Source organism: Pan paniscus, chromosome 3 (assembly GCF_029289425.2).
Source record: "Pan paniscus chromosome 3, NHGRI_mPanPan1-v2.0_pri, whole genome shotgun sequence".
Lineage (NCBI taxonomy): Eukaryota > Metazoa > Chordata > Mammalia > Primates > Hominidae > Pan > Pan paniscus.
The window spans coordinates 83,964,220-83,991,832 of record NC_073252.2 but is presented as its reverse complement, the minus strand read 5'-3'; the positions used below and the strand labels follow the sequence as shown (position 1 = coordinate 83,991,832).

The 27,613-nt window shown below is 36.6% G+C and overlaps 1 protein-coding gene across 5 annotated transcripts in view; it reads right to left on the bottom strand.

Moving 5' to 3' along the window:
* The window catches only part of ARHGAP24 (Rho GTPase activating protein 24), a 528,695-nt gene that overhangs the window by 38,548 nt on the left and 462,534 nt on the right, over positions 1-27,613 (bottom strand). For all 5 annotated transcript variants that reach the window (XM_003811243.7, XM_063603558.1, XM_003811242.5 and 2 more), the window contains one exon: positions 21,726-21,933. In XM_003811243.7, the coding sequence (XP_003811291.1) occupies positions 21,726-21,933 (208 nt within the window). The remainder of the gene's footprint in view (positions 1-21,725; positions 21,934-27,613) is intronic.

The window sequence follows — 27,613 nt, the reverse complement described above, 5'->3', positions numbered from 1 at the left end:
ACTGACAATGCTTAAGTTCAAGTTTATATTACTCACCTCCACTAACACAATACCATATTAACTGGTCTTCCTGATATCAAGCCTGTCCTCCTAGCACATGAATACATACGTAACTAACCTGCACGTTGTGCACATGTACCCTAAAACTTAAAGCATAATAAAAAAAAAGTTGAAGAAAAACATATATAAGTGGTAATCATCAGTACTAAATATAAATAACAAACAAAATGAATTGTTGTATAGCTTTTGAATATGATATTTGAATGCAAAGGGCAATTGTTTAAGCATAAATAAACAAATATGTATCCCACAAAAAACACACACTTATTTTATAAATTAGTCATTAGAGTTGTTGTCATTTAGTTTGAATTAATATGTTTGAGAGCATCAATTCACTTTAGAATAATGTGCCTATGTAAATTAAAAATTTAGACTAAAGAATAAAAATAAATTCTGACATTTTCTATTATAGTACCAAGGTGTTTTAACCAAAAAAGAAAGGTTAGCAGGATCGAGACACTTATAAGGCTTAATGTAGAACATTCAGAAAAGTTTCCTTAAAGCAACAATTACATCAGAATAAAACTCTTTTAAACAGGCTACTTTGTACAACATATGCATTCAGTTCCAATAATAACAAAACCTAATTAAAACCTTAAGTGCTGTCAGTTACAAAATAAATCAACACAGTTATTAAAATGACTCAGTATGTCCCTTCAGCTTTACTGATTTTAGACCCAAGATTCAATCTTATATCCAAATTTAACTTAGAAGTAACATTCAAATGCACACAGTACATCTCATACTGCAAATGACACTAGTATTTCCCAAACTTACAAAAAAACCCATTAACTTTCTCCCAAAGTGATTAAATCTAAAGTCAATGAGCCCACAAAGACTTTTCTATTAAACTAAGATTCTAGTCATATCAATGATCTATATAATTATTTAGAACAAGTATTGACATTTGAAAGTAAACAATGATAAAGATATGATAGTTTGTTTGCAAACTACAGAGATTCTATTGTAAATGTGTGTACATACACATATTACACACACATAAATGTACATACATACAGATACATATATATTTTGTTCTTTGTAGAATTATTTTAAACATATCCAATCAGTTTTATGGTATGAAAAAAACAATCAAAGCTCCTGTGGGATGTTGTTCTCTTCTCAGTGTCAGTAGATCTTCATTACATTGATTTTTAATTGTCCCAGGAGAAAGCTAAAGCCTTGAGGTCCCACAGAGTATCTGTAGTTACCAGTGGACAAAGTAGTTAGTTTGCTTAAGACTTTTAATAAACATGGGCATTCTAGATCTAGATTGGGAGTCATAATGAAGTAACATCCACACATTAACTCCTTCTCTGACTGCTCTGTGGAACATGACTTCCTAAATTCACAAAGTATAATATAAATACTAAGGAATGCAAGAATGATTTAAAAGATTGGTAGATATTGCCAATTCAGGTGACCTATTTTCAGATGGATATAACCTACTCACTGTAAGAGATACAACAAGAAAACACATTTGTAGAAATTTTAATGTTATACTTAACAAATAGCACCTATACTATATACTATAATATCCACCATACAATAGATTACACGACTAGTTTGAGAGAGGTGAACTTCTTTCTCACCTCACATTTCTCCCAGGAATGACTCAGAAATAAAAAGAATGGAATGAAATAATGCACAATCTCTAGGTGCACTATAATGATGCAGTTATCTCATTAGATTCTATAGATAATGAGTTTTGATTTTTTGCTAAGCTGGGTACACTATTTTCCTAACCTTTGATTCCTGATACACAAACACTTAATAGTATTTTTTCATTGAGAGTTTACATAGCTGTTCCAATTTTCATGTCTTTTCATTATTAGTAAATGTATTAATATATGCCTGAGACTTCATCACACAGCCCTTTCTTGCTTCAGTTGGACCTAGGGCTTGAAGCACAATGGGTGTAATTTCAGTTTCATATGGTCTTAAAAGTTTTGGCAAACTGTTAATGAACTGGCATAGCAAAAATAGAGAAGTTTTGGCTGTATTTAGTTACTTCACCATTGTATTTTGCCTGCCTACCTGTTTTTCCCTTCACTAAGCTCTGCAGATGGAGTTTCAGAAGAAACAAAGGAAATGTAATCTTCATAATACAATCAACAATTTTTCTCACAATCAGAGAGACTTTAGATTATGTAACCAAGGACTTCCCAAGAGAAGTATTATTGGTGTTTTCATGCTGGGGGTACATTTATACTTAAATATGTGTGTGTATGTATGCACATGTGAATATGTGTGTGTATATTTTCTAACAGCATTTAAAAGCCATATTATATATACTTTAATATTTCCATTTTTAAATAAAAAATAAAATATAGCCAAACATCGCAAACAATTTTCTAGCTAATGAAGGCTAGAAAGTAACTTAATGTGTCCCCAACAATGACTTTACTGCATGTCACTCATTTCCTGCCATATTCACCACAAGTTTGGAGAATTATGATTATCTAATTCCGGGATGAACAATGAAAAACACATGTATTCTTTTCTAGAAAATATATTTTCTTCCAATAAAAATAAATAAAGTAAACAAATCCTTGTGCTTCATGCAAGAAATAAGTAACTAGAGGCCTAGTTTTACACAGCTGAATCTCTAACTCATAGTGTAAGAGGAATATTAAAAAGATTTTCTTGTATATCCAGTTGAGTCAACAAGTTATTGCCAAAATCATTCAAGTCCACACAAAACTTGTCCCTTCTCTGGAATACTTCAACAATCTTTTATTCCAACATGGAAGTATTCTTAGTGTATTGGACTGACGATACCATCTTAGTTTAATAATATGTATGTATAAATTGAGGGGAACACATAAAAAGCTTTAAAAGAATCCAGTTGTGTCTTTCCTATGGCTCTCACATTAAAATGCAGTCGTGTGCTTTGCTAGAAGGGATCCTTTGTCACTACACGTCAGATGTTTCTTATATTAGTGTTTTCTGTTTGGACTACTTTGTAAGAGGGGTCAGAGTGAGGAAAGAGAGTGATGAAACAAATTTATTGAGAAGAGGCAAGTTTTTTGTTTTATTCTGGTTTGGTTCTTGTTATTATTGCTTTGTTATAAATCAAAATCTAGTTTACTTTGGAAGTATAGTGCATCGATATTCATGACAGCATTTCAGGAGCAGAAAACAAATAAAGGTACTGGTCCTGACTTAGAACTGTGGTTTTTATGAAATTTTGAACCCATTCATAGATAGGACTATGACTTTGTACACTGACCCAGGCAGGCATTTGGCCTTAGATGACAAAAATTAAATTCCAACAAAAGTTTAGAAATTATTTTGCAACATGATAATTTTCAAGTTTCCTAAATTCTAATCTATAGAAACAAGCACTTGAGTTTTCTACTTCCTGAGATATCAGAAATATGGGTATTTTTTCATTCAACAATGACATTCAAAATACACTCCTAGTGTTGACTTATTCATCGAATATTTATTGAATGCCTACATTATATCAGACATTATTCTAGGCATTAGAGATAAAAAAGATAATTAAGATTTACAAAATCCTCTACCTTCTTTGAGTTCATCTTCTAGTTCTATGTGTTTTACTTTATGAACACAGAGTTTTCAATGAATATCCACAGTGATGTCCTCTTGGGTATGTAAATGTGTGTTCCCACGATATCACAGACATTTATCTCAACCCTAAACTGATATTCCCAGAACATTACTATTAATTCCTTAGAGACTCTGTAACCATTTCCTTAACACGGATTATCAAAAGAATCAGGAAAATAAAATATTTTAAAACCATATGCCTTCTAAAGAGTAACTTGAATTCTTTTAAAACTTTTTATCTGTTCCCCTCAATTTATATATACATATTAATGATAAGGATGGTATCATCAAGTGCAATATGTTAAGAATACTTCTATGTTGGAATATAAGATTGTTGAAGTATTCAGAGAAGGAACAAGTTTTGTGCGGACTTGATTGATTTTGGCAACAACTTGCTGACTTAACTGGACACACCAGAAAATCCTTTTAGTTTCTGTCTTACACTATGAGTTAGAGATTCAGTAATTAAGCCTCTGGTTACTTTTTAGAATGGCTCATAAAAAGTAAAAAATAGCCATAATCACATGAAAAAAAGGTTCAACATCACTAGTCACTTGGAAATTGCATGTCAAAAACTAAAATAAAAGGCCATTTCATATTCACTAGAATGGGTAGAATAAAAAGTCATAACCCTCATACATTGCTGTTGGAAATATCAGATGGTTCAGCCTTTTTGGAAAGCAGTTTAACAGTTCCTCAAATGTTAAACATAGATATGACACAGCAATTCCACTTCTAGGAATAGTCCCAAAGGAAATTAAACATATCTCTACACAAAAGCTTGTACATGAATCATGGAAATCTTATTGTTAATAGCCAAAAAGTAGAAACAATATCAATGTCTACCAACTGACGGATGAATAAACAAAATGTAGTATATCCACAAAATGAAATTCAACTCTTCAATAAAGGGGAACAAACTACTGATATATGTTATGACATGGATGTGTCAGAGGCATGTGAACCATAGCAACTCCATCTAGAATAGGGGCTGGGTAAAACGAGGCTGCAAGTTACTGGACTGCATTCCCAGATGGTTAAGGCATGCTAAGTCACAGGATAAGATATGAGAGGTCAGCACAAGATCCAGGTCATAAAGACCCTGCTGATAAAACAGGTTGTAGTAAAGAGGCCAACCAAAGCCCCTCAAAACCAAGATGGCAATGAGACTGACCTCTGGTCATCCTCACTGCTACGCTCCCACCAGCACCATGACAGTTTACAGATGCCATGGCAATGTCAGGAAGTTACCCTATATGGTCTAAAAAGGGGAGGCATGAATAATCCATCACTTGTTTAGCATATCATCAAGAAATAACCATAAAAATCAGCAACCAGCAGCCATCGGGGCTGCTCTGTCTATGGAGTGGCCATTCTTTTTATTCCATTACTTTCCTAATAAACTTGCTGTCACTTTACTCTATGGACTCGCCCTGAATCCTTTCTTGCAGGAGATCCAAGAACCCTCTGGACCCTTTTCCCATAACAGATGAACCTCAAAAACATTATGTTAAGTGAAAGCTGGATGCAAAAGAACAGTGAATGATTCCATTTATAAGAATTTCCAGAAAAGGAAAAATCTATAGAGACAGAAATCAGATTAGTGGTTGCCTGGGAAGGAAGAGGAGCTGAGGATAACAGTAAATGGGCATAAGAAATCTTATTGGGGTGATAAAAATGTTCTCAAATTGATTTTTGGTAATGGTTGCATGACTTGGTAAATTTGCTAAAAATCACTAGGATTGTACCCTTGAAATGAGTGAATTATGATATGTAAAACATGATTCCTTTTATTTCAAAAACATGACTTTAAGGGATATGCTTTCATGCAAGAAAATTTACAATCTGAGTCATAAAACACAGAAAAAACACACTTTCATAATATAAAATCTTATAGGTATCTTACTTATTTTCAGTAGGAATTATCTTAGAGGTTTCAAACCATGAATGAAGACTTCCTGGATTAAACATACTGAAGAGTTTCTGGTGAAATACCAGTCTCTGTATCACATAGATTCAAGCATATTACTTTTCCTTATACCATAAAATGTTAGTGACAATCATCAATACCATCATTATCCCCATCATCATACTTACAATGACACTAAAAAGTGCCCGTAGCATGCCAGGGCCTGTGCAATTTCACTTACATATTCCAGGTATTTTTGTTCCATTTTGTTTTATTTTTAAGTGAATGAATACAACAACCCTGTGAGATTAGACATTATGATTTCTATTTTATATGAGGAAATTAGTTTTGAGAAGTTAGGTAACCAGTTTCGGTTCATTAACATGGGTAGTAAGTGGCAGATTTAGTCCCACATTTTTCTGTCATGGAAGCCTGAACTTTTAACTTCCACACCACGTTCTTGCAAATAAGTATACAAACACCAACTGATAGATATGCCCAATACTGAAAAACTTCTTGGTTAATTGGGCACTTTTATTTATAACCCCATTGGGTTTCAGTGGAAGTGAGCCAAAATTCTGCAAAGATAAATTGAAAGGAAAGCAAAGCTCATACTCCAATTCTAGATGCATGGGCTTTTTAGATATATCACAGAGTAAAACACGATGCAACATGACAGATTTCTAGTTTACACCCTGTCCCACATAAAATATTTAGTTAATACCCATTCATGGAGGTATTTCTCAAGTATGAGATATTTTTCCTTAAAGCCTGTTATTTTTCAGACTTTGGTGTGTTTATAAAGCAGTTTCATGGAACTCTTGTGAGTTATTCTTTGTTCAAATTAGAGAAGAAGCCAAGCATTTAAAGGAAAGAGGCCTCCCAGTGTTAGCAAAGAGTGACCTGACTGTATTTCCCAAAGTGTGGGTTATTCCAAGTAATTTAAGGTGCCACAGAAACAGGATATTGACATCAAATAACTTAACAGAAATACTAATTTCTAAATTTCAATTCTCCTGATTACATCAAAGAGGAAGCATCAGTTGGGAAAAAGAGGCATGTTAAAATGGTACCAGCACATGCCAATCTCCATTTTCATCAAATCAACAGAGGGCCTTAGGGTCAGCATCTTCAGAAAGCAGCTGGGTCCAGGGACATTTAATAACATGTTCTTGTCATTGTGCTTATGTTACATTGACCTCGTGTTTATGCAAGTAGTGCTGGTTTTCAAAGAGCAATAATATATAAATTCCCTTTTACCACAAAACTGGTAAAGAAAACTGTGAATACATTTAAAGAAAAATATCAGTAAACCTAGTGCAGGCGTTATATGGAAATGGCTAAAATCATGAGGGTGAGAGACAGGACTAGCTGGATTTCCTAGGCTAAGAATCCCTAAGCATAGCTGGGAAGGTGACTGCATCCACCTTTAAACACGCGGCTTGCAACTTAGCTCACACCTGACCAATCAGATAGTAAAGAAAGCTCACTAAAATACTAATTAGGCAAAAACAGGGGGTAAAGAAATAGCCAATCATCTACCGCCTGAGAGCACAGCGGGAGGGACTATGATCGGGATATAAACCCAGGCATTTGAGCCAGCAACAGCTACCCTCTTTGGGTCCCCTCCCTTTGTATGGGAGCTCTGTTTTCACTCTATTAAATCTTGCAACTGCACTCTCTTCTGGTCCGTGTTTGTTACGGCTGGAGCTGAGCTTTCGCTCGCCATCCACCACTGCTGTTTGCCGCCTGCCGCTGACTTCCACCCCGGCTGGGTGTCGGCTGTGCTCCTGATTCAGCGAGGCGTCCATTGCCCCTCCCGATCGGGCTAAAGGCTTGCCATTGTTCTGCATCGCTAAGTGGGTTCCTCCTAATGGAGCTGAACACTAGTCACTGGGTTCCACGGTTCTCTTCCATGACCCACGGCTTCTAATAGAGCTATGACAACACTGACTGCATGGACCAAGATTCCATTCCTTGGAATCCGTGAGGCCAAGAACCCCAGGTCAGAGAACACAAGGCTTGCCACCATCTTCGAAGTGGCCCGCCACCATTTTGGAAGCGGCCCACCTCCATCTTGGGAGCTCTGGGAGCAAGAACCCCCGGGTAACAAGGGTAGTATGTGAATGAGAGAAGTTTGAGAAATACTTAAAGACAATAGTTATCAAATTTTGTCACACCATCATACCTTTAAGAAATGCATCAAAAAATAGGAACGTTAAGAGGTACTGTAAATAAACAGCTATTCAGGATTTGAGGGGCTAGCCCCTCTCCTTGACTTCAGAAAATCATTTAGTGTGCTGAAAATAGGTAGCCAGTTTACCATTTACACACACAGGGCTTGCCTTAGGCAAATTCCTGGGAGTCAGTTCTTTGCTTTTCCAACTCTTTAAGAATGTAAATTCCTCCCTTTTACTGGTTCACATGCCCTCAAGCTACCACTTGCTTTCTCCACTTTCTTCCATCAAGCCCTGCCCTAAGGTCTTTTATTCACACTATGATATTGAGGCTCTATAACTGTACAGTTTGCTACTGAAATCTTCAGAGTTTGAGTTTTTGCATGGAATAAAGTGTAAAGAGGGAGGGGTGTATCTTTCAGGCTGTCTTGAAACTTCAGGCCCTATTCAGCAGGAAGGAAATCATGTATTTTACACATCAACTCTATACCCCAGAAAATAGTTTATCTCACAATAGCATATGGTTTGCCTAGCCCAGTCAGAACTGATATGTTGCTCCCAGTAATGGTGTGATGTTGATTCTGCTGCTATCCTTTCCCCATTTCATATATAAGAAACAGAGTTACATCAATTCTAATGATCAATATCCTTTACCATACACTCCTGCAGCTGATAGTCTAGCTAGTATTTCCCAAGTTATGGTTTTAGGACCATGCATATGAGAATTACCTGGGAGATGAATGCATGTAGAGATGGGGGCAGAGGTTGGAGTTATGTAGCTACAAGCCAAGGAACGACAAGGGTTGCTGGCAAATATCAGAAGTTAAGAGACAGGCATGAAACAGATACTTCCCTAAATCCTTCAGAGAGAGCATGGCTCTGCTGACATCTTGATTTGGATTTTCAGCTTCCAGAAATATGAGATAATAAGTTACAGTTTTTGTTTTGTTTTGTTTTGTTTTAGCTACCCAGTTTGCAATGCTTTTTTATGGCAACCCTAGGAAATTAATACAGGGATCATGGAAAACTCCACAAGGAAGGGGAATTGGGTGAATTTGTTAGGCTCTCCCAACTGGAAAGGAGCACATGCAGAGGGTGGGGGGTAGGTGGGGGGAGCATGGGCTTATTCAAATAGTCATGTATAGGGACTTGGATTTTAAAACAGAAAAGGGACAGGTTCTGCTGTTTAGAAAGAGATCTGGGCTCTGGGCCGAGAGCAGCCCTTCTACTACTGGAACAGCAGCAGCAAAGCCATGAGAATGTGTAGCACTGCCTCAGTACAAACACTCAAACATTTTATTTTTATTTTATTTATTTATTTATTTATTTATTTATTTATTTTCGAGACAGAGTTTCACTCTTTTTGCCCAGGCTGGAGTGCAATGGCACAATCTCGGCTCGCCGCAACCTCCGCCTCCTGGGTTCAAGTGATTCTCCTGCCTCAGCCTCCTGAGGAGCTGGGATTACAGGCATGCGCCACCACACCCAGCTAATTTTTTGTATTTTTTAGTAGAGACAGGGTTTCTCCATGTTGGCCAGGCTGGTCTTGAACTCCCGACCTCAGGTGATCCACCCACCTTGGCCTCCCAAAGTGCTGGGATTACAGGCGTGAGACACTGCACCCGGCCAAACATTTTAAATACTAAGCTAGAACAAATTAAAACAAGCAAGGATCTTCCAATTTTAGTATATGTGCTGCCGAAGCGAGCACGAGCAAGGATCTTCATTTGTAAAACAAGTAGGTATTAGGATATTCTCTTGATAAATATTTGGTGCATACTATATGCCAGCTGTTGTGCTCAGAGAGGGGTGTAGCATCAGGACAGGTAAGGATCCTGCCCTCAAGGAGCTTAAATTGGCATGGGGAAGGCAGATGATAAGCAGTAAAGAAACAAACAAACAAGATAACTACTAAGGGAGCTCAAATGCTTTGAAGGGAATAAACAGAGTAATCTTAGATAGAACCTTCAGGAAGTTGAGGATTAAATGAAATAATCAGGATAGTATCCAGCACAAGGTAGGTTATTATTGATAAAGTTATTATTCTTCCTTAAAGGATGAACATTTTATCTACTAACTACCTCCTGTATTTTAATTTGCAGCAGCAGATGATGGATTTTTCTGCCCTAAACAAAACATCTTTTTTTCTTGATATGTTTGGGGCAGCTCATTTGTTTTAATGCAATGGTGGTCAAATGGGTTTTCCAATCTCTGATTGCAAAGTGCACATATGCTCTGTCAAAAACAAGAGCCTAGACTGAACAGACCAGATTTCAGAGCCCTCCACTGTTTCCTCTTCCTTTCCTCTGATCCCTGTAACCAACTCTCAGTCAGAGTGATCTCTGTTGCCTCACTGGCCCCAGCTTTTTGCCTTGGAGGATGGGCTTATTTACGTCTCCTTACAGCACCTTCTCCTGTCTTCCCTTGGAATCCAGATCTCATTCTCCCCTCCACATTGGACACTCTCCTCATTTCAACATCTTTATGCTTATAATAATTGCACTAGTGCCTATGAGTCTCCCTCTGCCCTGACCTCGTGCCTGCTCTCTGCCAGCCTCTCTGCTGGGTGCAGATGATAAGTCCATGACTAAGAGGACAGGGTTCCTGCCTCTGGGCAGCACAGGCAGATTAAAAAAAAAAAAATCACCTGTGGATTTACCATGCAGATTCCTAGGCATTCTCCAACCATTTAAATCAGAATGAGAGCAAGTGGGGTCTGGGTTTCTGAATCTTAAGATATTTCTCTAAGTCATTCTTACACATACTGATACTGAAAAATCTCTCCTATGTCTGTAGTACTCCCTACTTTCAAGTTCACTTTTTCATAACTCAGTTCAGTAATTCCCAGACCTAAATTCCTTCCCAGAGGATTAAATTAAAATATGTCTGGCTTTTCTGTCTCCTAAATTTTAGGCTTTTATTTTTTCATTTTATCTCTGTGGACTTGCAGTTTATTTAGTCACCAAAACAAATTTGAAAAATAAGTGAAAGGGGAGAATAGCAGAAGGAGGAACAAGAGAAGTGTGAACTGAGTATGTGGGTGGGCAGCTGGGGTACCTCAAACAGCAGTTGTTTTACAGGATTCTTGGACAGAATGTGTAAAATTCCTGGCTTTATGAAGCCTCTGTCCTTGCTCCTGAACACTGTGTTGTAAGAGCGTATTCTGTTGCCCAGCAGTTAATGCTAGGATGGTGACCACACTGCCATTCTTGACCCTACCTTCCCAACGCTTCCAAAATGTATCTTCTTGAACAGCTGATACCATCTGGAGGGCTTTGGTAACAAAATAATATTCACTATCTAATTTGATTTTACACATTCTAGATTTCATTTTTGTCCCCTCAAAACTTGGAAGTTTAATATAAAAAGTTATGTTTTAATTTGTTTTCATTTCTAAATAGAAAGAATAAAGACAAGAATGGTTAGAAACTATGATATCTGTTTTCTTTTGTTTGTTTGTTTTTACAGTTGACAGGAACTGAAAGAATACAAATTCTTTCAGGTCAATGAGAATGCCCTTTCTCACAAAATTCACTGGCCAAGGAGTATGTGGGAATATGTCATAACTGTAGGAACAATGAGTCATGCCTATATAAAAGTATCAAACTTGAACTTCAGAACTGGAAAAAAGAGTATACAATATAATTAAAGAAGAGCAGAAAGTACATGGCTTAATAAAGGCTCATCCATGCACTCACAACTACTCTAAATTCCAATAGCGTATGAATTTCAAATGTTTTTTTCTCACACCACCTTTTCTGTTTTTCCCTCACACAGGACAAAGTGTTTCTTCTCATTCAAATGTGAAATATTATCTTCCAAATCCCAAATGGATCCATAGCTTCCAAAGCACAGGCAGATGTATGAATACATGCTCTTCAGCTGAGGACAGATATGTGCAAAACATTGAAAACAAATGGGGCAGAATTAAAGAAACCAATGTACTGATACAATGAATTATTACATAGTCCTTAAGATCACACATTATATAGTCCTGAAGATCACACACAGTGAAAACTACTTAATGACATGGGAAAATGTCCATGATATAATGTGAAGGAGAAAAGGTAAGATATAAAAGCTGTATGATTCTGACATCTTTTATACATAGCTGAATTTTGATACATCTAAATCTCTGCTTATCTGTTTATTTATCTGCTATGTTTAGCAAGAGCACTCTGGAGTGTTGAATTTTAAAATATTCATATTTCCTTCTTGTATTCTTCCATATTCTAAATTGTACATAAAATGTTATAATCAAAATATAACTTTAATAATATTCAAATTAAACAATAACTTTATGGTATTAAATTAAATAATATTCAAATTAAACTTAATAACTTTATGATATTTTAAAATGCTATTTTTAAAGTTCACTTTAAAAATTAAATTTCAGGGCTTAACATGAGAGGTACAATGTCAGTGACTAGAGATTGTCTTTGCAGAATACCTGTGGGAACTTCTTTCTAGGTTTTAATAAATATATTTTAACAAAGACAAAACCTGAATCCTATTGACTCTTTGGTGAGAAATAAGCATTATTAGAATAAACAGGGAAAATATTCATTCATTCTTACTCTTTAAAGTGTTTCACAAGGAAACATTTCTGTATTTACAACTTAATATCTATTCAAAGCATTATGCACAGTCTGTATTTTTATCATTTTGAGGCTATGGACCCCAAACGGATCCATAGCTTCAAAAGCACAGGCATATTTAAGAACACAGATGCTCTTCAGAAGAGGGCAGATATGTACAAAACATTGAAAACAACAGGGGAAGGATTAAAGAACCTGGGTGAGATAAACTTGAACTAACGAATGTGTCCTGGCAGTTTGTCTCCACATCCCAGTGACTAAAGTTGAGCTAGGACTTGACCATGTGAAATATCAAACAGCCAATTAACTAAAAAAAAAAAAAAAACACATAGGGGCAGAACACTCTGCTTGGACAAGTTTCTGAAAATAACCTTACCATCCTCTGGGAAATTATGGATTTTCTTTCCCCTCCCTGTGTATCTCACAATTACATTTTGCCACAAATACGTTATTCTCTTCTTATTACCTCACCATTCATGGATCTGGGAACCCCTTCTTTTAATCAGCAGAATCCAGGATTTTGCATATCTGCCACCGGAGACCAAGGGATTCAAGCTTGACAATTTATCAAAAGGATATTTCGGTTGCCAGAATGACCTTTTTAACATATAAATAAAATTATTTCATTTATTTGCTAAAAATATTTTGACAGATTTCCATTTCACTTAGAATAAGAACTAAATTTCTTATTATAGGCCAGGTGTGGTGGTGCACACCTGTTAATCCTAGCACTTTGGGAGGCCGAGGTGGGTGGATCACCTGAGGTCAGGAGTTCAAGACCAGCCTAGCCAACATGGCAAAACCCTGTCTCTACTAAAAAAAAAAAAAAAAAAAAAAAAATACAAAAATTAGCCAGGTATGGTGGCATGAACCTGTAATCTCAGCCACTTGGGAGGCTGAGGCAGGAGAATCGCTTGAACCCAGGAGACAGAGGTTGCAGTGAGCCAAGATTGCACCACTGCACTCTGGCCTGGGTGACAGAGGGAGACTCTTAAAAAAAAAGAAAAAAGAAGAAAGAAGAAAAAGAAAAAATGAAAGGAAAAGGAAAAGAAAAAGAAAAAAATTATTATAATCTGCCAAGTTATACCGAATCAACCTCCGTGGACACTATTCATCATCACTCACTGCATTCCTGTCACAGTGACCTCCTTCCTTTTATATTTATTTTTTATTTTTTATTTTTTAGAGACAGGGTCTTGCTCTGCCACCCAGGCTAAAGTGCCAGCAGTATGATCATAACTCATTGCAGCCTCAAACTCCTGGGCTCAAGTGATCCTCCTGCCTCAGCCTCCTAAGTTGCTAGGATTACTGCTGTGCACCACCACAGGCAGCTAGTTTTTTAATTTGATTTTTTTTTTGTAGAGACAGTCTCACTTTATTGTCCAGTCAGGTCTGGAACTCTTACCCTTAAGGGATCCTCCCACTTCGGCCTCCCAAAGTGCTGGGATTACAGGCATAAGCCACTGTGTCTTGCCCCCAGTGGCCTTCTTTATGTTCTTCAAGCAAGCTAAGCTGTTCCTGTCTCTAGGACTTTGCATTTGCTATTCTTCTACCTGCAACATGCCTGTTATACCTCCACCATATCATAGGTGTAACAGGCCTCTTGTCATTCGAATCTCAACTCAAATGTTACTTCCTCAAGAAGGAGACGGGTATCTCCACCACTTTACTCACTAGCATATTAGCATGTCACCCTCATTACTTTTCAAAATTATTTATATATTTGCTGTTTATTGTTTATCTGCCCATGACTTGTAAGGCAAACCCCAGAAGAGAATGCACCTTGTCTCTTTCATCCAGAACAGTGTCTAAGAAATAGTTAACATTCCAAAATTATTTGTTGAATGAGTGAATAAGGTAGATTGTTCACAGACGTGACTGTAGATAGTTTCTCTCATCCTTATATATCTATAACATTACTTCTATTAAGAAGTAGAGTCAGCTTTCTCCCCTTTTTAAGCTGAATTGGTCTTGTGATTTGCCATTGACCAAGAGTATGCAGTGGATGTGACATCGCACCAATTCTGGGCCTACTCCTTAAAGGTCTTGTAGCTTCCACCCTTACTGTCTTTCAGTACTGAGCCGCGGTGTAAAGAGTTTCAACCATCAGCTATAGGGAGGAGCCCTGAAGGATACAAGACTGAGAAGAGAAAACAAGAGACTCAATCAGCCATCGGCTATTCTAGCTAGCCCAACTTAGGCACCTGTCTTGTCAGTAAAGCTCTCTAGGATACTGCAGCTTCACTAAATTGTAGCATCCAACACCAAGTGGAACAGAGACAGAGCTTTTCTGCCAAGCATTGCCCACTTGCAGAATCTGAAAAAGTTGTTGTTTTAAACTAAAAACATTTGGATTGGGTTTGGTATGAAGCAATAGATACCTCGAACAGTCATTGATACTAGAAACTGGGTGTTGCTGCAACAAAAACCTAAAATATGTTTTGGGTATTAGTATTGGAACCAGGCAGAGTCTGCGCAGCCAGTGAGGAAACTATTAGTAAGAGCTTGACGAACAGGGGGAAAAAATTGCTATTAGAGGCTAGAGAAAGGTAAATGCTTATTAAACGGTGCTGGAAAAATTAACAAGACTATCGACTGCGGCAACTTGGAATGTAGAGAACATTCTTGGTGAACTTGTGGCCCTAGCTAAGGAGGTTTTCAGGCCAAATGCTGAATGTATTAATTGGCTTCTTTTATTTGTGCATATGTTAAGGTAGTACAAGAGCAACGTGACCTAAAAAAGAAACTGTTCCATTTTTAGAATTTTGAGAAACTCCATCAGCCCTAAGACAGTATCTCTAGCTGGTCAAAGAGTCTCAATGTAGGAAATGGCCATAGGAAAAAAAGACAAAATCCAGGGTGCTGACAAGAAAACATGGCTTAAAGGAAAAAGCCAAATGATGGGTATGAGTATACCACTCCTGTTAAGACTTCTGAAAGACCCAGCACCTCACAGAGTCTTTTGGCAATAGAAATCTTTTTTAATGATTTCTTCAGTCTGTTTATGCATTGGTGCGTTTTATGCAAAAATACATACATTTTATAAAAGAGATAATAAGGTCACATTTTAAAAACTTTGGACAATATTTTATTGTCAGCCAATAGTTATCAAGAACTTGATTTGGAGATAACTGCTTACAGGGCACATCTGTTCTTACAGGTATCCTAAAATATATAAAATATTCCTCCATTCCCCTACATTAAGCAAAAATCTGCTATAAGAACCAAATTATAAATGCCCATGGAGAAATAATTTTAATAAACATGTTTTGCAATAATGTCAGTGTCATATAATTAGCCATATATAAATATTAAAAGAGGGCACTGAAACTCATTATTGTCTCATGAAGTTCACTGTAGAGGATGTTGCTTATCCTATTATACGATATTCTATTATGAGGATCCTATTGACATATTTCTTGCTAATTTTGGTACTAAAAATGAACATTTCTCCTACATAAGTCATTGTTTTTATGTTGTGGATGGGGCTGACCTACTTAACTATTGATCTGATTTTCTTTTTATAGAATAAGAGATGCAATAAGAGATGTAAAAAGAATAAGAGATGTAATAGAATAAGAGATGTAATAAGTATAGAATAAGAGATGTAGCTCCTCAGCAAAAAGTATATTTGCAGTCTTGAAATTTGTTTTCTGATCCTTGTTCTGAATTCATTTCTGTACCTCCACATATATTTTTTCTCTCAGAGTAAATTTATGAATCCTTATAAACTATTTGTAATACTTTTTGTAAAAGGCATGGTTTTAATCAATTAATTGATCCTGTTTTCTTTTTCCATTTATCATTATGTAATTAAAATTGTCCTCAAATATTAAAACTGTATAATATTTTCTTATATGAATGCACCATTATTTAATTAACCACACTCACATGGAGATAATAAATTGGTGTTCAGTTTTTACTGTTACACAATTTGTAATAAACAACTTTGCACTTAAGTTTGCTCTACATATCTGATTGTTTTCTGGGATTGAAATTGCCTGCATGAATGCTCCTGAAATATATTACCAAATTGCTTTAAAAAGACTACGACAGTTTGCATACTCACCATGTGTCTATCCATGTAGTATTCCTACACTTTCACAGAGAAATAACACTTAGTATGTACTACGGTCTAAATGCTTGTGTTCCCCCAAATTCATATGTTGACACTTGATCACCACTGTAATTGTATTAGGAGGTGAAGCCTTTGGGAGGTGATCAAGGCTCTGCCTTCATGAATAGGATTAATGCCCTTACAAAAGAGGTCCCAGACCTTAGCAGATAATTTATGGTCAAGTCTTCAAAAGCAATTGCAACAAAAACAAAAATTGACAAATGAGACCTAATTAAACTAGAGAACTTCTACACAGCAAAAGAAACTATCAAGGGAGTAAACAGACAACCTACAGAAAGGGATAAAATATTCACAAACTGTGCATCTGACAAAGGTCTGTTATCCAGAATCTATAAGGAACTTAAACAAATCAACAAGCAAAAAACCAAATAAACAATTAAAAAAGGGGCAAAGGACATGAACAGATACTTCTCAAAAGAAGACATACAAGATGCCAACAAACATATGAAAAAATGCTCATCATCACCAATCATCAGAGAAATGCATATCAAAACCACAATGAAATACCATCTCACACTAGTCAGAATAGCTTTTGTTAAAAAGTCAAAAAATAACAGATGTTGGTGAGGCCAAGGAGAAAAGGGAACACTTAATCACTGTAAATGGGAATGTAAATTAGTTCAGCCACTGTGGAGAGCAATTTGGAGATTTCTCAAGGAAGTGAGAGTTGAACTACTATTCAACCCAGCAGTCCCACTAATAGGTATATATCCAAAGGAAAAGAAATTATTCTATCAAAAAGACACATACACTTATGTGTTCATTTCAGTGCTATTCACAATAGTAAAGACATGAAATCAGCCCAAGTGGCCATTGATGGTGGACTGGATAAAGCAAAAGTGGTACATATATACCATGGAATACTATGCAACCATCAAAAAGAATGAAATAATGTCCTCTGCTGCAACATAGATGCAGCTGGAAACCATTATCCTAAGTGAACTAATGAAGAAACAGAAAACCAAATATCACAAGTTCTTACTTATAAGTGGGAACTAAACATTGGGTAAACATGGACATAAAAATGGGAACAACAGATACTGGGGGATACAAGAGAGGAGAGGGAGAGAGGGTGCTAAGGGTTGAAATAAACTACCTATTGGCGTACTATGCTCACTACTTGGGTTATGGATTCATTCATCCTCCAAACCTCAGCATCATACAGTATACCTTTGTAACAAACCTGTACGCAATTCTAAATAAAAATTGAAAAAAGTAAAACAGAAGAAATATATTTACAATAGGAAAAAATATACATTTTAAATAAAAATAAAACCTTAAAAATGAGGGAATATGATATGGTTTGGCTGTGTCCCAAATCTCATTTTGAATTGTAATTCCCACAATTCCCACATGTCACGGGAGGACCCTGGTGGGAGGTGGTTGAATCATGGGGCAGGTCTTTCTCATGCTGTTCTCATGATAGTGAATGAGTCTCATGAGATCTGATGGTTTTAAAAACAAGAGTTTTCCCTGCCTAAGCTCTCTCTTTTTGCCTGCCACCATCCACATAAGATGCGACTTGCTCTTCCTTGCCTTCTGCCAGGATTGTGAGGCCTCCCCAGCCACATGGAACTGTAAGTTATTAATTAAACCTTTTTCCTATATAAATTACCCAGTCTCAGATATGTCTTTATCAGCAGCATGAAAACAGACTAATACAGAATGGTAAATTATTTTTTACTTTATAAAGGAAAAGGACAAACTATACGTTTATTTTAAATATTAAGGTCTCTAGTAATTTTAAAAGTGTTTCTTTTCATGTATAATTTTTTTTTTGAGGCTGAGTCTCGCCCTGTTGCCCAGGCTGGAGTGCAGTGGGCTGATCTCAGCTCACTGCAACCTCTGCCTCCCGGGTTCAAGAGATTCTCCTGCCTCTACCTTCCAAGCAGCTGGGATTACAGGCGCTCGCCACCATGCCTGGCTAATTTTTGTATTTTTAGTAGAGACAGTTTCACCATGTTGGCCAGGCTGGTCTCAAACTCCTGACCTCATGATCCTCCCACCTTGGCCTCCCAAAGTGCTGGGATTATAGGCACGAGCCACCCCACTCAGGCCTTTTCATATGTAACTTTTAAGAAGCACAATGTTATTTTATTTGTTTGTTATTTACACTCGTTGCACTATTTATTCTAAATACAAAGCAGACCTTGAGACATATAGAAACCTAGGCCTTGAGATCAGCCTGGCCAACATGGTGAAACTCCATCTCAACAAAATATACAAAAAATAGTCAGGCATGGTGGCACATGCCTGTAATCCCAGCTACTCGGGAGGCTGAGGCATGAGAATGGCTTGAACCAGTGAGGTGGACGTTGCAGTGAGCTGAGATCATGCTACTGCACTCCAGTGTGTGGCAACAGAGCAAGATTCTGTTTCGAAAAAAGAAAAAAGGTCGGGCGTGGTGGCTCACGCCTATAATCCCAGCACTTTGGGAGGCTGAGTCGGGTGGATCACCTGAGCTCGGCAGTTCGAGACCAGCCTGACCAACATGGAGAAACTCTGTCTCTAGTAAAAATACGAAATTAGCCGGGCATGTTGGCACATGCCTGTAGCCCAGCTACTCAGGAGGCTGAGGCAGGAGAATCGCTTGAACCCAGGAGGTGGAGGTTGTGGTGAGCCGAGATTGTGCCATTGCACTCCAGCCTGGGCAACAGGAACGAAACTCCATCTCAAAAAAAAGGAAGAAAAAAAAGAAAACAAAGCCATCTTTAATGATGATATTCATGTCATCACTGATAAAGTTCATCTTATAAAGGCTTTCGTTTGCATTCTGATTTCATGATTTTCATAATTATAACTGAACTGTGATTTGTTATTACCCACGGTCACGCGTTGGGCTTATATCTACAACTCATTAAATTTGTGTTTAGACATTTTTTAAAAAAGAGGCCCCAGACAAAGACTTCATGACTAAAACACCAAAGCAATGGCAACAAAACCCAAATTTGACAAATGGGATCTAATTAAACTAAAGAGCTTCTGCACAACAAAAGAAACTATCATCAGCGTGAACAGGCGACCTACAGAATGAGAGAAAATTTTTGCAATCTATCCATCTGACAAAGGGTTAATATCCAGAATCTACAAGGAACTTAAACAATTTTACAAGAAACAAACAACCACATCAAAAAGTGGGTGAAGGACATGACCAGACACTTCTCAAAAGTAGACAGTAGGCTATTTTTAATTTTCAAGCATCAGGATTACTCTTATCCAAAAACTCCAATGCTAAGAATTTATCCTAAGTAATCCAAAAATAGAAAGTATTTATGCAAAAGAAGACATTTATGTGGCCAACAAACTATGGAAAAAAGCTTATCCTCACTGGTCATTAGATAAATGCAAATCAAAACCACAATGAGATACCATCTCACGCCAGTTAGAATGGCAATCATTAAAAAGTCAGGAAACAACAGATGCTGGAGAGGATGTAGAAAAATAGGAACACTTTTACACTGTTGGTGGGAATGTAAATTAGCTCAACCATTGTGGAAGACTGCGTGGTGATTCCTCAAGGATCTAGAACCAGAAATACTATTTGACCCAGCAATCCCATTACTGGGTATATACCCAAAGGATTATAAATCAGTCTTCTATAAAGATATATGCACACGTATGTTTATTGCAGCACTGTTCACAATAGCAAAGACTTGGAACCAACCCAAATGCCCATCAATGATATACTAGATAAAGAAAATGTGGCACATATACAGCATGGAATACTATGCAGCCTTAAAAAAGGATGAGTTCATGTCCTTTGCAGCGACATGGATGAAGCTGGAAACCATCATTCTCAGCAAACTAACACAGGAACAAAAAACCAAACACCGCATGTTCTCACTCATAAGTGGGAGTTGCACAATGAGAATACATGGACACAGGGAGGGGAACATCACACACCAGGCCTGTTGTGGGTGGGGGATTAGAGGAGGGATAACATTAGGAGAAACACCTAATTGTAGATGATGGGTTGATGGGTGCAGCAAACCACCATGGCACGTGTATACCTATGTAACAAACCTGCACGTTCTGCTCATGTATCCCAGAACTTAAAGAATAATAAAATAAAATAAAAAGAGGCCCCAGAGAGCTGCCTTGTACCTTCCACCATCTGAGGGCACAGTGAAAAGTTGCCATCTATGAACTGAGATCAAGTCCTCATCAGACATGGATTTGCCAGTGCCTTGACTGTTATTTTCCAGAATCCAGAATTTTCAGAAATAAATTTTGTTTATAAATCACTCCATTTATGATATTTTGTTATGACAGCCTGAATGGACTAAGACAGTAGGCTATTTTTAATTTTCAAGCATCAGGATTACTCTTATCCAAAAACTCCAATGCTGAGAATTTATCCTAAGTAATCCAAAAATAGAAAGTATTTATGCAAACGTATATCCACTACAATAGTATTTATAATAATGAAAATGTAATAATGTAAATGTCTAACAATATTGAAATAGTTGTGAATAATATACCTGTAGAGTGAAATATTAGATATTTAAAAAGAGGCTTATAGAAGTTGTTAATGGTAAAATGTTAAGTTAAAATATATTAGAAAAAAGGGTATTTTTCAACTATTAATATGAAAACATTTCTGGTATATAATGTTGATAATATTAAGATACAATTTTATTTTTTCTACTAAGCTTTCAAAAAGTAAAGAGAAGAAGATAATTCACAAAATATTAGCCAGATTAACTCTTTATTAGTGGAGTTAGGAATGCTTTATATTTTCTTCTCTGGGGCTGCCATTATTCTTTTATTTTCACCATGCTGTACTTCTCCTTGTTTCCCTGTAAAACTATTCTAGATTAAAGTAGAGCTATATATTTAAAAATATAATGCTTTTGTTATTATTGAAATACTTATTTTTAATTACATTGCCAATATTTCAATCTCTACTCATAATACTTTTAATATTCCTTAACGGAAAGAATTTAAAAACATTAAACAAGAGAAGAATCGTATTTTATAAGTTCAGTTTTTCCAGTGCAAAAGTTTAATACAGTTATACTTTAGTACCAAAGAAAAAGAACAAAAAAGAATGTTTTAAGGTGGAAAGTATGGAAGAGAAAGATATCTAAGGTGCCCAATTTTTGACTTTGTAACTTAATAGAAACAATGCAAACTCCTGTGGCCAAATAATCTATGTTGTAAACTGTTACCACATCAATCAAGGTTATGCCTCCTCAGCTCACTGCATCCTGACAGTTGAGTCTGAATTTCTCAGTGAAGATGGTTAGTAAAATTGTGACATCTACCTGTCAAATGATGGCTTCTCCCCACAGTCAAAGGCATCTTGGAGCTCCTTAACAAGATTAGCCTGGCCTGGCAGTCGAAAGAGACCCTCTTCTTTCAGTCCCCTTTGTCGGATAAAGTCCACGCACTGCTCCACCAACATCGGAGCCAGACGGTTCCCATATCTCTTCTCATAACGAACAGTATCCTCCAGTTTCTGTCCAAAAATGCCTAAAAAAAAAAGGATCACAGTAAACTTGGGAAATTTATCTCTTCCCACTTTGTTGTTGTTGTTGTTTTAATTCAATATAACAGAAAAACAAAGATTGGAATGCTAGCAAGCACTTAACATTCAATATTTCACATTATTATACAATCAAATTCATTATATACAATTCCTCAAATGGTATGATTTACCTTATGCTGCCTGTTTCTTGTATTCTATGCTTAGCACAAACCAAAATAGAAATACTGAGTTTGAGATATCAATTTTGATATAAGAAAAACTGTAATGTAACTTGAGTTTGGGGTTTTCATTTTTTTTTTCCTTTTAGGAAGGGAATGGTATTCAATAGCTTAAAAGCAGAAATATGCTGCAGAAAATAGTCAAATTCTACCTTTATTACAGTTTTATATTTATGTCCAATTTGCATTTAAATCCTATTTCTTTTTTCCCCTTTTGTTTTTACTCAAGTTGTGATGTCATGACTGTAATCATGGTGATAAAATCAGGAAAAGAAACCCTGAATTTTCTCCCATATAAAATATTTCAGGCAATGTTTGCTTGTCTTAAACTATTAACTTATTTGAAAGTGAAAAATGGAAATTTACAAAGCAGAGCACACTAGAAGTGGAGAGGTGGGTCACAGTGGCTTGCCCTAACAGGTAGGGTATTTTATCGTGTACATTGTTTAGAATTGGCAGTACATGGGGGCAATAAAAAGAAGGCCAAGTTTTAGTTAGATTTATTAATGATTTTACAACACCTACAAACCATACATTCCTTGGTGTATACACCTAGGCCAAAAACAGCCACTATTTCACCCTCAGTACTCCACTAATTAAGAGATAATACTTTTGAAATATATTAATATTAGGTAGTAGCTTGGTAAAAATTATCAACCTATGAGAAAGAGGGGAAAAAACAGCCAAAGCAGATGTGACTCCAATGTTCCCAGATGGAATGAATGTCATGAAATTATTTTAATGGTCTGAGTTTCATGAAAGGGGAAGAAAAGTAAGCGGTGCATGTTGAAATTAGGTAAGACTTCAGAATGTGTGGGGAATTATTTAACAGCCATTAGATTAAGGATTTGATCATACCAATAGATGCTTTGCCTCCCCACCTGTAAAATAATTTCTTTATGGACTCAGTAGTGCAAAACTGTCACATTTCAAGCAATAACGAATTGTTACCAAAGAAAATATTCTTAGCTCAGGTAGAAACAATAACAGGAAACACAACTATTCTACAGCTGGTATCAAATTTAGCACTAATGAAATACATATATTCCATTTAGGAAATAATGTTTAGTAACCTAGTATCGATATTCAAGTATATAAAGCAGAATTAGAAATAGCGTTTTCTAAGGGCAATAAAGATTAGAGCAGATAACAGGTCTAGTTAGCTTGGTTTGTAGATTTTAGAACAAGTAGTTCCTTGATAATGGTGTATCAAACTTTATTCACTAACTCCAACAGACACTCACACCCCATTCTCCCTTGACATTTCCATTGTAGAAGCTGGAAAATTAAATACTTCTTCCCTTTCCCTTGCAGTGGGGTGGTCATGTGGCATAGTCCTGTTCAATGTCAATAAGTCTTCTTGTAGCCTTTAGGAAGACTTGCTTTTCTTGATGAAAAGGGAAGACATCTGTAATTGTCAGTCACTCCTTTTGCCTGTCTTCAACTTGGGCATGATACTGGCTCTTGTTATAGTCATCTTTGGTCCATTAGGCAACAATCACAAGGGAAAGGCTAAAAGATTAACAGACATGCTGAGGCTGAAAATTATTGAACTACTGATCCAAAACTGGCAGCACCTTTGTCCAGATAGCTTTTAATGTGAGAAAAACAAGCTGATGTGTGTTTAAGCCAGTTTTCTGTTCCTTCAGCAAAACAAAATTCTAATCCATTCAGTGGTAGTAACAACTTTTGGAGATATTCTAGTGTTTTAATAATAAGGTTTACAAACTGGTTAGGTTGGAGAATATTGACCCTTTCTGTGGAGAGCTTTGAAAACAAACGTGATGCTTATTTGCCTCTACTGTTTGAACTCTCTCCTGACAAAATTAAGTAAATAACCTTTTAAAAGACTTATAGATCATTTAAGAAAATAATATGTTGACATTTGGGAATAAATTTTATGTGTGTGTGATTTTTTTTTTTTACTTTCGATTTTTGCTTTGGATTGATAAATATATTACCTAAGGGTTCTCTCCAAATCCAACAGAAAATCTACTAAGGATGTTGCAATTCAATGACCATGTGTGCTACAAACATGAACCAAACTTCCAATATTTGGGTTTGTACAGTAATGAAAAACAGTCAAACATTCTTTTCTCAAAGCTTTCGGGATTTTTTTTCCCCAACAACCCAAGGAAGCAATGAAGAAAGGAATGTTTTGCTTTAGACGTGAATTCGGTTTCCTTTTTACTTTCTTGTACATGCAGGTTTGCCTTTATAATAAAATAAGAATTTACTTTAAAACTATAGTGAGAAACTTAAATTCATTATTTATTATATTCTGAGTCCCTCACAATATTCTCTCATCTTCATAAGAAACACATAAGGTAACTATCATTCTCCCTTTTATACATGGAAAATTGGGGCTCAGAGAGATGAAATAATTTGTCTAAGGTTAGTTACAGAGCACCAAGTGGCAGAATGGAAGTCCACATCCAGATTTATTTAGCTTTAAAATCTTTGCTTATTCCTGAATATCAGTCCTTTTCCTTTTTATTTAATCACAGTCATGAGTCCTCATTTTCTCATAATTAAAAATATTAGTACATTCTACAACTGAGAAAAGTCATGTACATTTTTTGTGCTTTTAAAAAGCGATAATAGCTAAGCTGTACTTATGTATGCCAGGCATGTTACAGGCAGTTTACCTGCATTTCTCACATTTAAAACTCATAACACCCTGTGAGGTAAGCACCACCATTCCTTGCATTTTAAGGAGGAGGAGCTTGAAGCACAGAAAGGTCAAGTAACTTGCCAAATGTCACACAGCAGTAAATGGTGGAGCTAAGGCTTGTTCGAGGCAGTGGGATATCAGAGCCACTCAGTGGCTATTACAGAATACTGTGTAGTATGCACAATGGCTGAAAACAGCAATGGAGGAAGACACCTGCCATTTATTGGCTTTCTGACCTCAATTCCTCCCATCACATTAGGATAAATAATTTGTGCTGAGAAAATATAAATTGGGAATTGGGGGAGGTCAGAAAAAAAAAAGAGAAGGAAAATACTCTGGAGCTTCAATGAGCATGCTGCCCCCCAAAGCAATTTCGTTTATATAAAGCTGATGCCTTTAATACAGCAGTATAATATATAAAAAAGTTTTAGGGCATGTAGACATGTACATATGATTTAAAATTCCTGTGGAAAAATGAATTTTCTGCTGTAGAACTGGTCTTGCAAAGAATGAGTAAAGAATTTTAATAGACGTGTACTCCCCATTCTGTAGCACTGGAAATAGAGTGTGCCAAACACTTCTGGCTTAAAATGGTAGATGTGGGTTGCCCTTCTGCATAAGAATGCTCCTTGGGAGGAAAGCTATTGATGGGAAAAATCATTTAAAAAAAAACAGATTTATTTAAAAATTTCCTTGAGGGAGCAGTGAAACTTTAAATTTTAAATTAACATAAAAGCACAAAGGTCATGTGCTGCCCCCAGCCAGCAGCATGAAGAAAAGACACACTATTTACAATATTCCCTGGGATGTGGGCCACGCAAACAGTTCCAGCTATGTCCATTTAAACTCCCAGCAAGTTTTCACACACTCTGACAAAACCATCCCCAGTATTTCTGGGCGGTGATGAATACCATGCCTACCCTCCCTCCCTGTGAAAGTACATTGGTGTGTCATAAAGCATCACCGAGGATGTGACTTTTCACTGGACTGAGGATGTAAGTCACACAGGTGAATTTATTATATTGGTAGGTGGCTGTTTCCAGTGGAGCACGCAAGAGAGAAACCGCCACAGCCTTCAGGGTTTGTAAGGATCCCCCTTTACATGTGATTTATAGAGCCAATAGCTAGAGGCTGCCTGTGAAGTGAGTGACTGTGATGCTATAGATACATTCATATTTCATTCTTCTTGAAAATAAATAAGCAAAGATGAATCTAAACCTTCTTAGACTCTGTGCCCTCTAACTACATATTCTCTTTGCTCCTCAATTCCCAGTGAAGTATGTGACTCTGTCTCCTTTTCATCATTTTCCATCCACTTGCTAACTTTTGCAATTTGATATCTGACTCAGTTAAAACAATAAAATGGCTTTTTCTACGGTCACCAATAACTTCCTAGTTGGCAAATCATTGACAGCCAAATTTGTTCTTTGTATTACTTCATGTCTCACTCCCTTTAAAACTGTCAGTCTCCTTCTTCTTCCTGACACGTCCCATGTTACATGATTTTTGCCTCTCAATGCCCTTGTCAGTCTCTTTCTTGACTATGCTAACTACTACACTCTTTAATAGTTGTCTGGGTTCTGTCCTCAGCTCCGTTTTTACTTTACCTGATACAGTTACTCTACTAGACTCCACTTAATTTCACTACATATTAATTATTCTCAGGTTTGTATCTCAATTTGGGCTATTGCTATAATCTCCAGCATTGGATTTCTAGGTGCCCAGTAGAACCTTCAATATGGATAGCTCAAACATTTTCAAACTCAAAATTTCTAAAGCTGAATAAGTCATCTCTTTTTTAAAACCTGTTCTGTGTCTTTTAATCCTAATTTTGGTTATCAGTACAAGCTATCTCCCCAAAACATTGAAGTGCCATCTGAGAATCAACCTACATTCCTCTTCCTTCAAGCTATTCATGTAATCACCATGCTGGTCACCTCCAAGCTCCTTACCACTGCATTAGATTAGATATTCAGTATTTCTTCCATGATTTTTTGAAGAGCAGAGTTCCCAATCCAGCCAAGTGCTGCCATGGTGGACTTCGTAATATTTCAATCGGATCATGCCACTCTTCTGCTTTACCTCTTCCAATGATGCCCACTGGCTTGTCTTTGCAACCACATTCCTTTTTATAAAATAAAATCCCCACAAGCTGATCTCAGCCTCTTCATCCTCCATTCAGTCAACAATGTTTAGATGGCATCCATTGTGTGCCAGGCACTGTGGCATCTCCACTCTCATTTCTTCCGCTTCGTCACAAACAATATGCTCTCAAACTATGCTGAACTATGTATTGCTTGTCATGTCTTCATGCCTCCTTCTAGAAGGTAGGTCCTGCCTTTGTAAGTCAGTGTAGGAAACCTTATCCTGTAAGAGTCAACTCATACATCTTCTGTGAAGTCTTTACTGACATTCCATTGCCTCATCCCCTACTCTGGACCCAAAGCTTGATATGTTTCTTTATTCCTTAACATTTTGCATGGAAATTATTTATTTAGATGCCTAACCTGTGCTGGACTAGTCAAAAGAGGATTTTATTTTTACATTTATTATAATGAAATAATTGTTTTACATTTATTATTATTATAATAAATATTAGAAAGCAGCTACATACTATATATCTATCCTATGAGCTTCAGAGAGGTTTAGGCAAGGTGCCACAGACACAAGGATCACACTGGGATTGGTCCCAGGTATAAAGGACTCCAAAGCTTTAATTCTATTTTACCACAGTCAAGGCCTTTTGTTTATGTCCCTGGAACTTATCAAGAT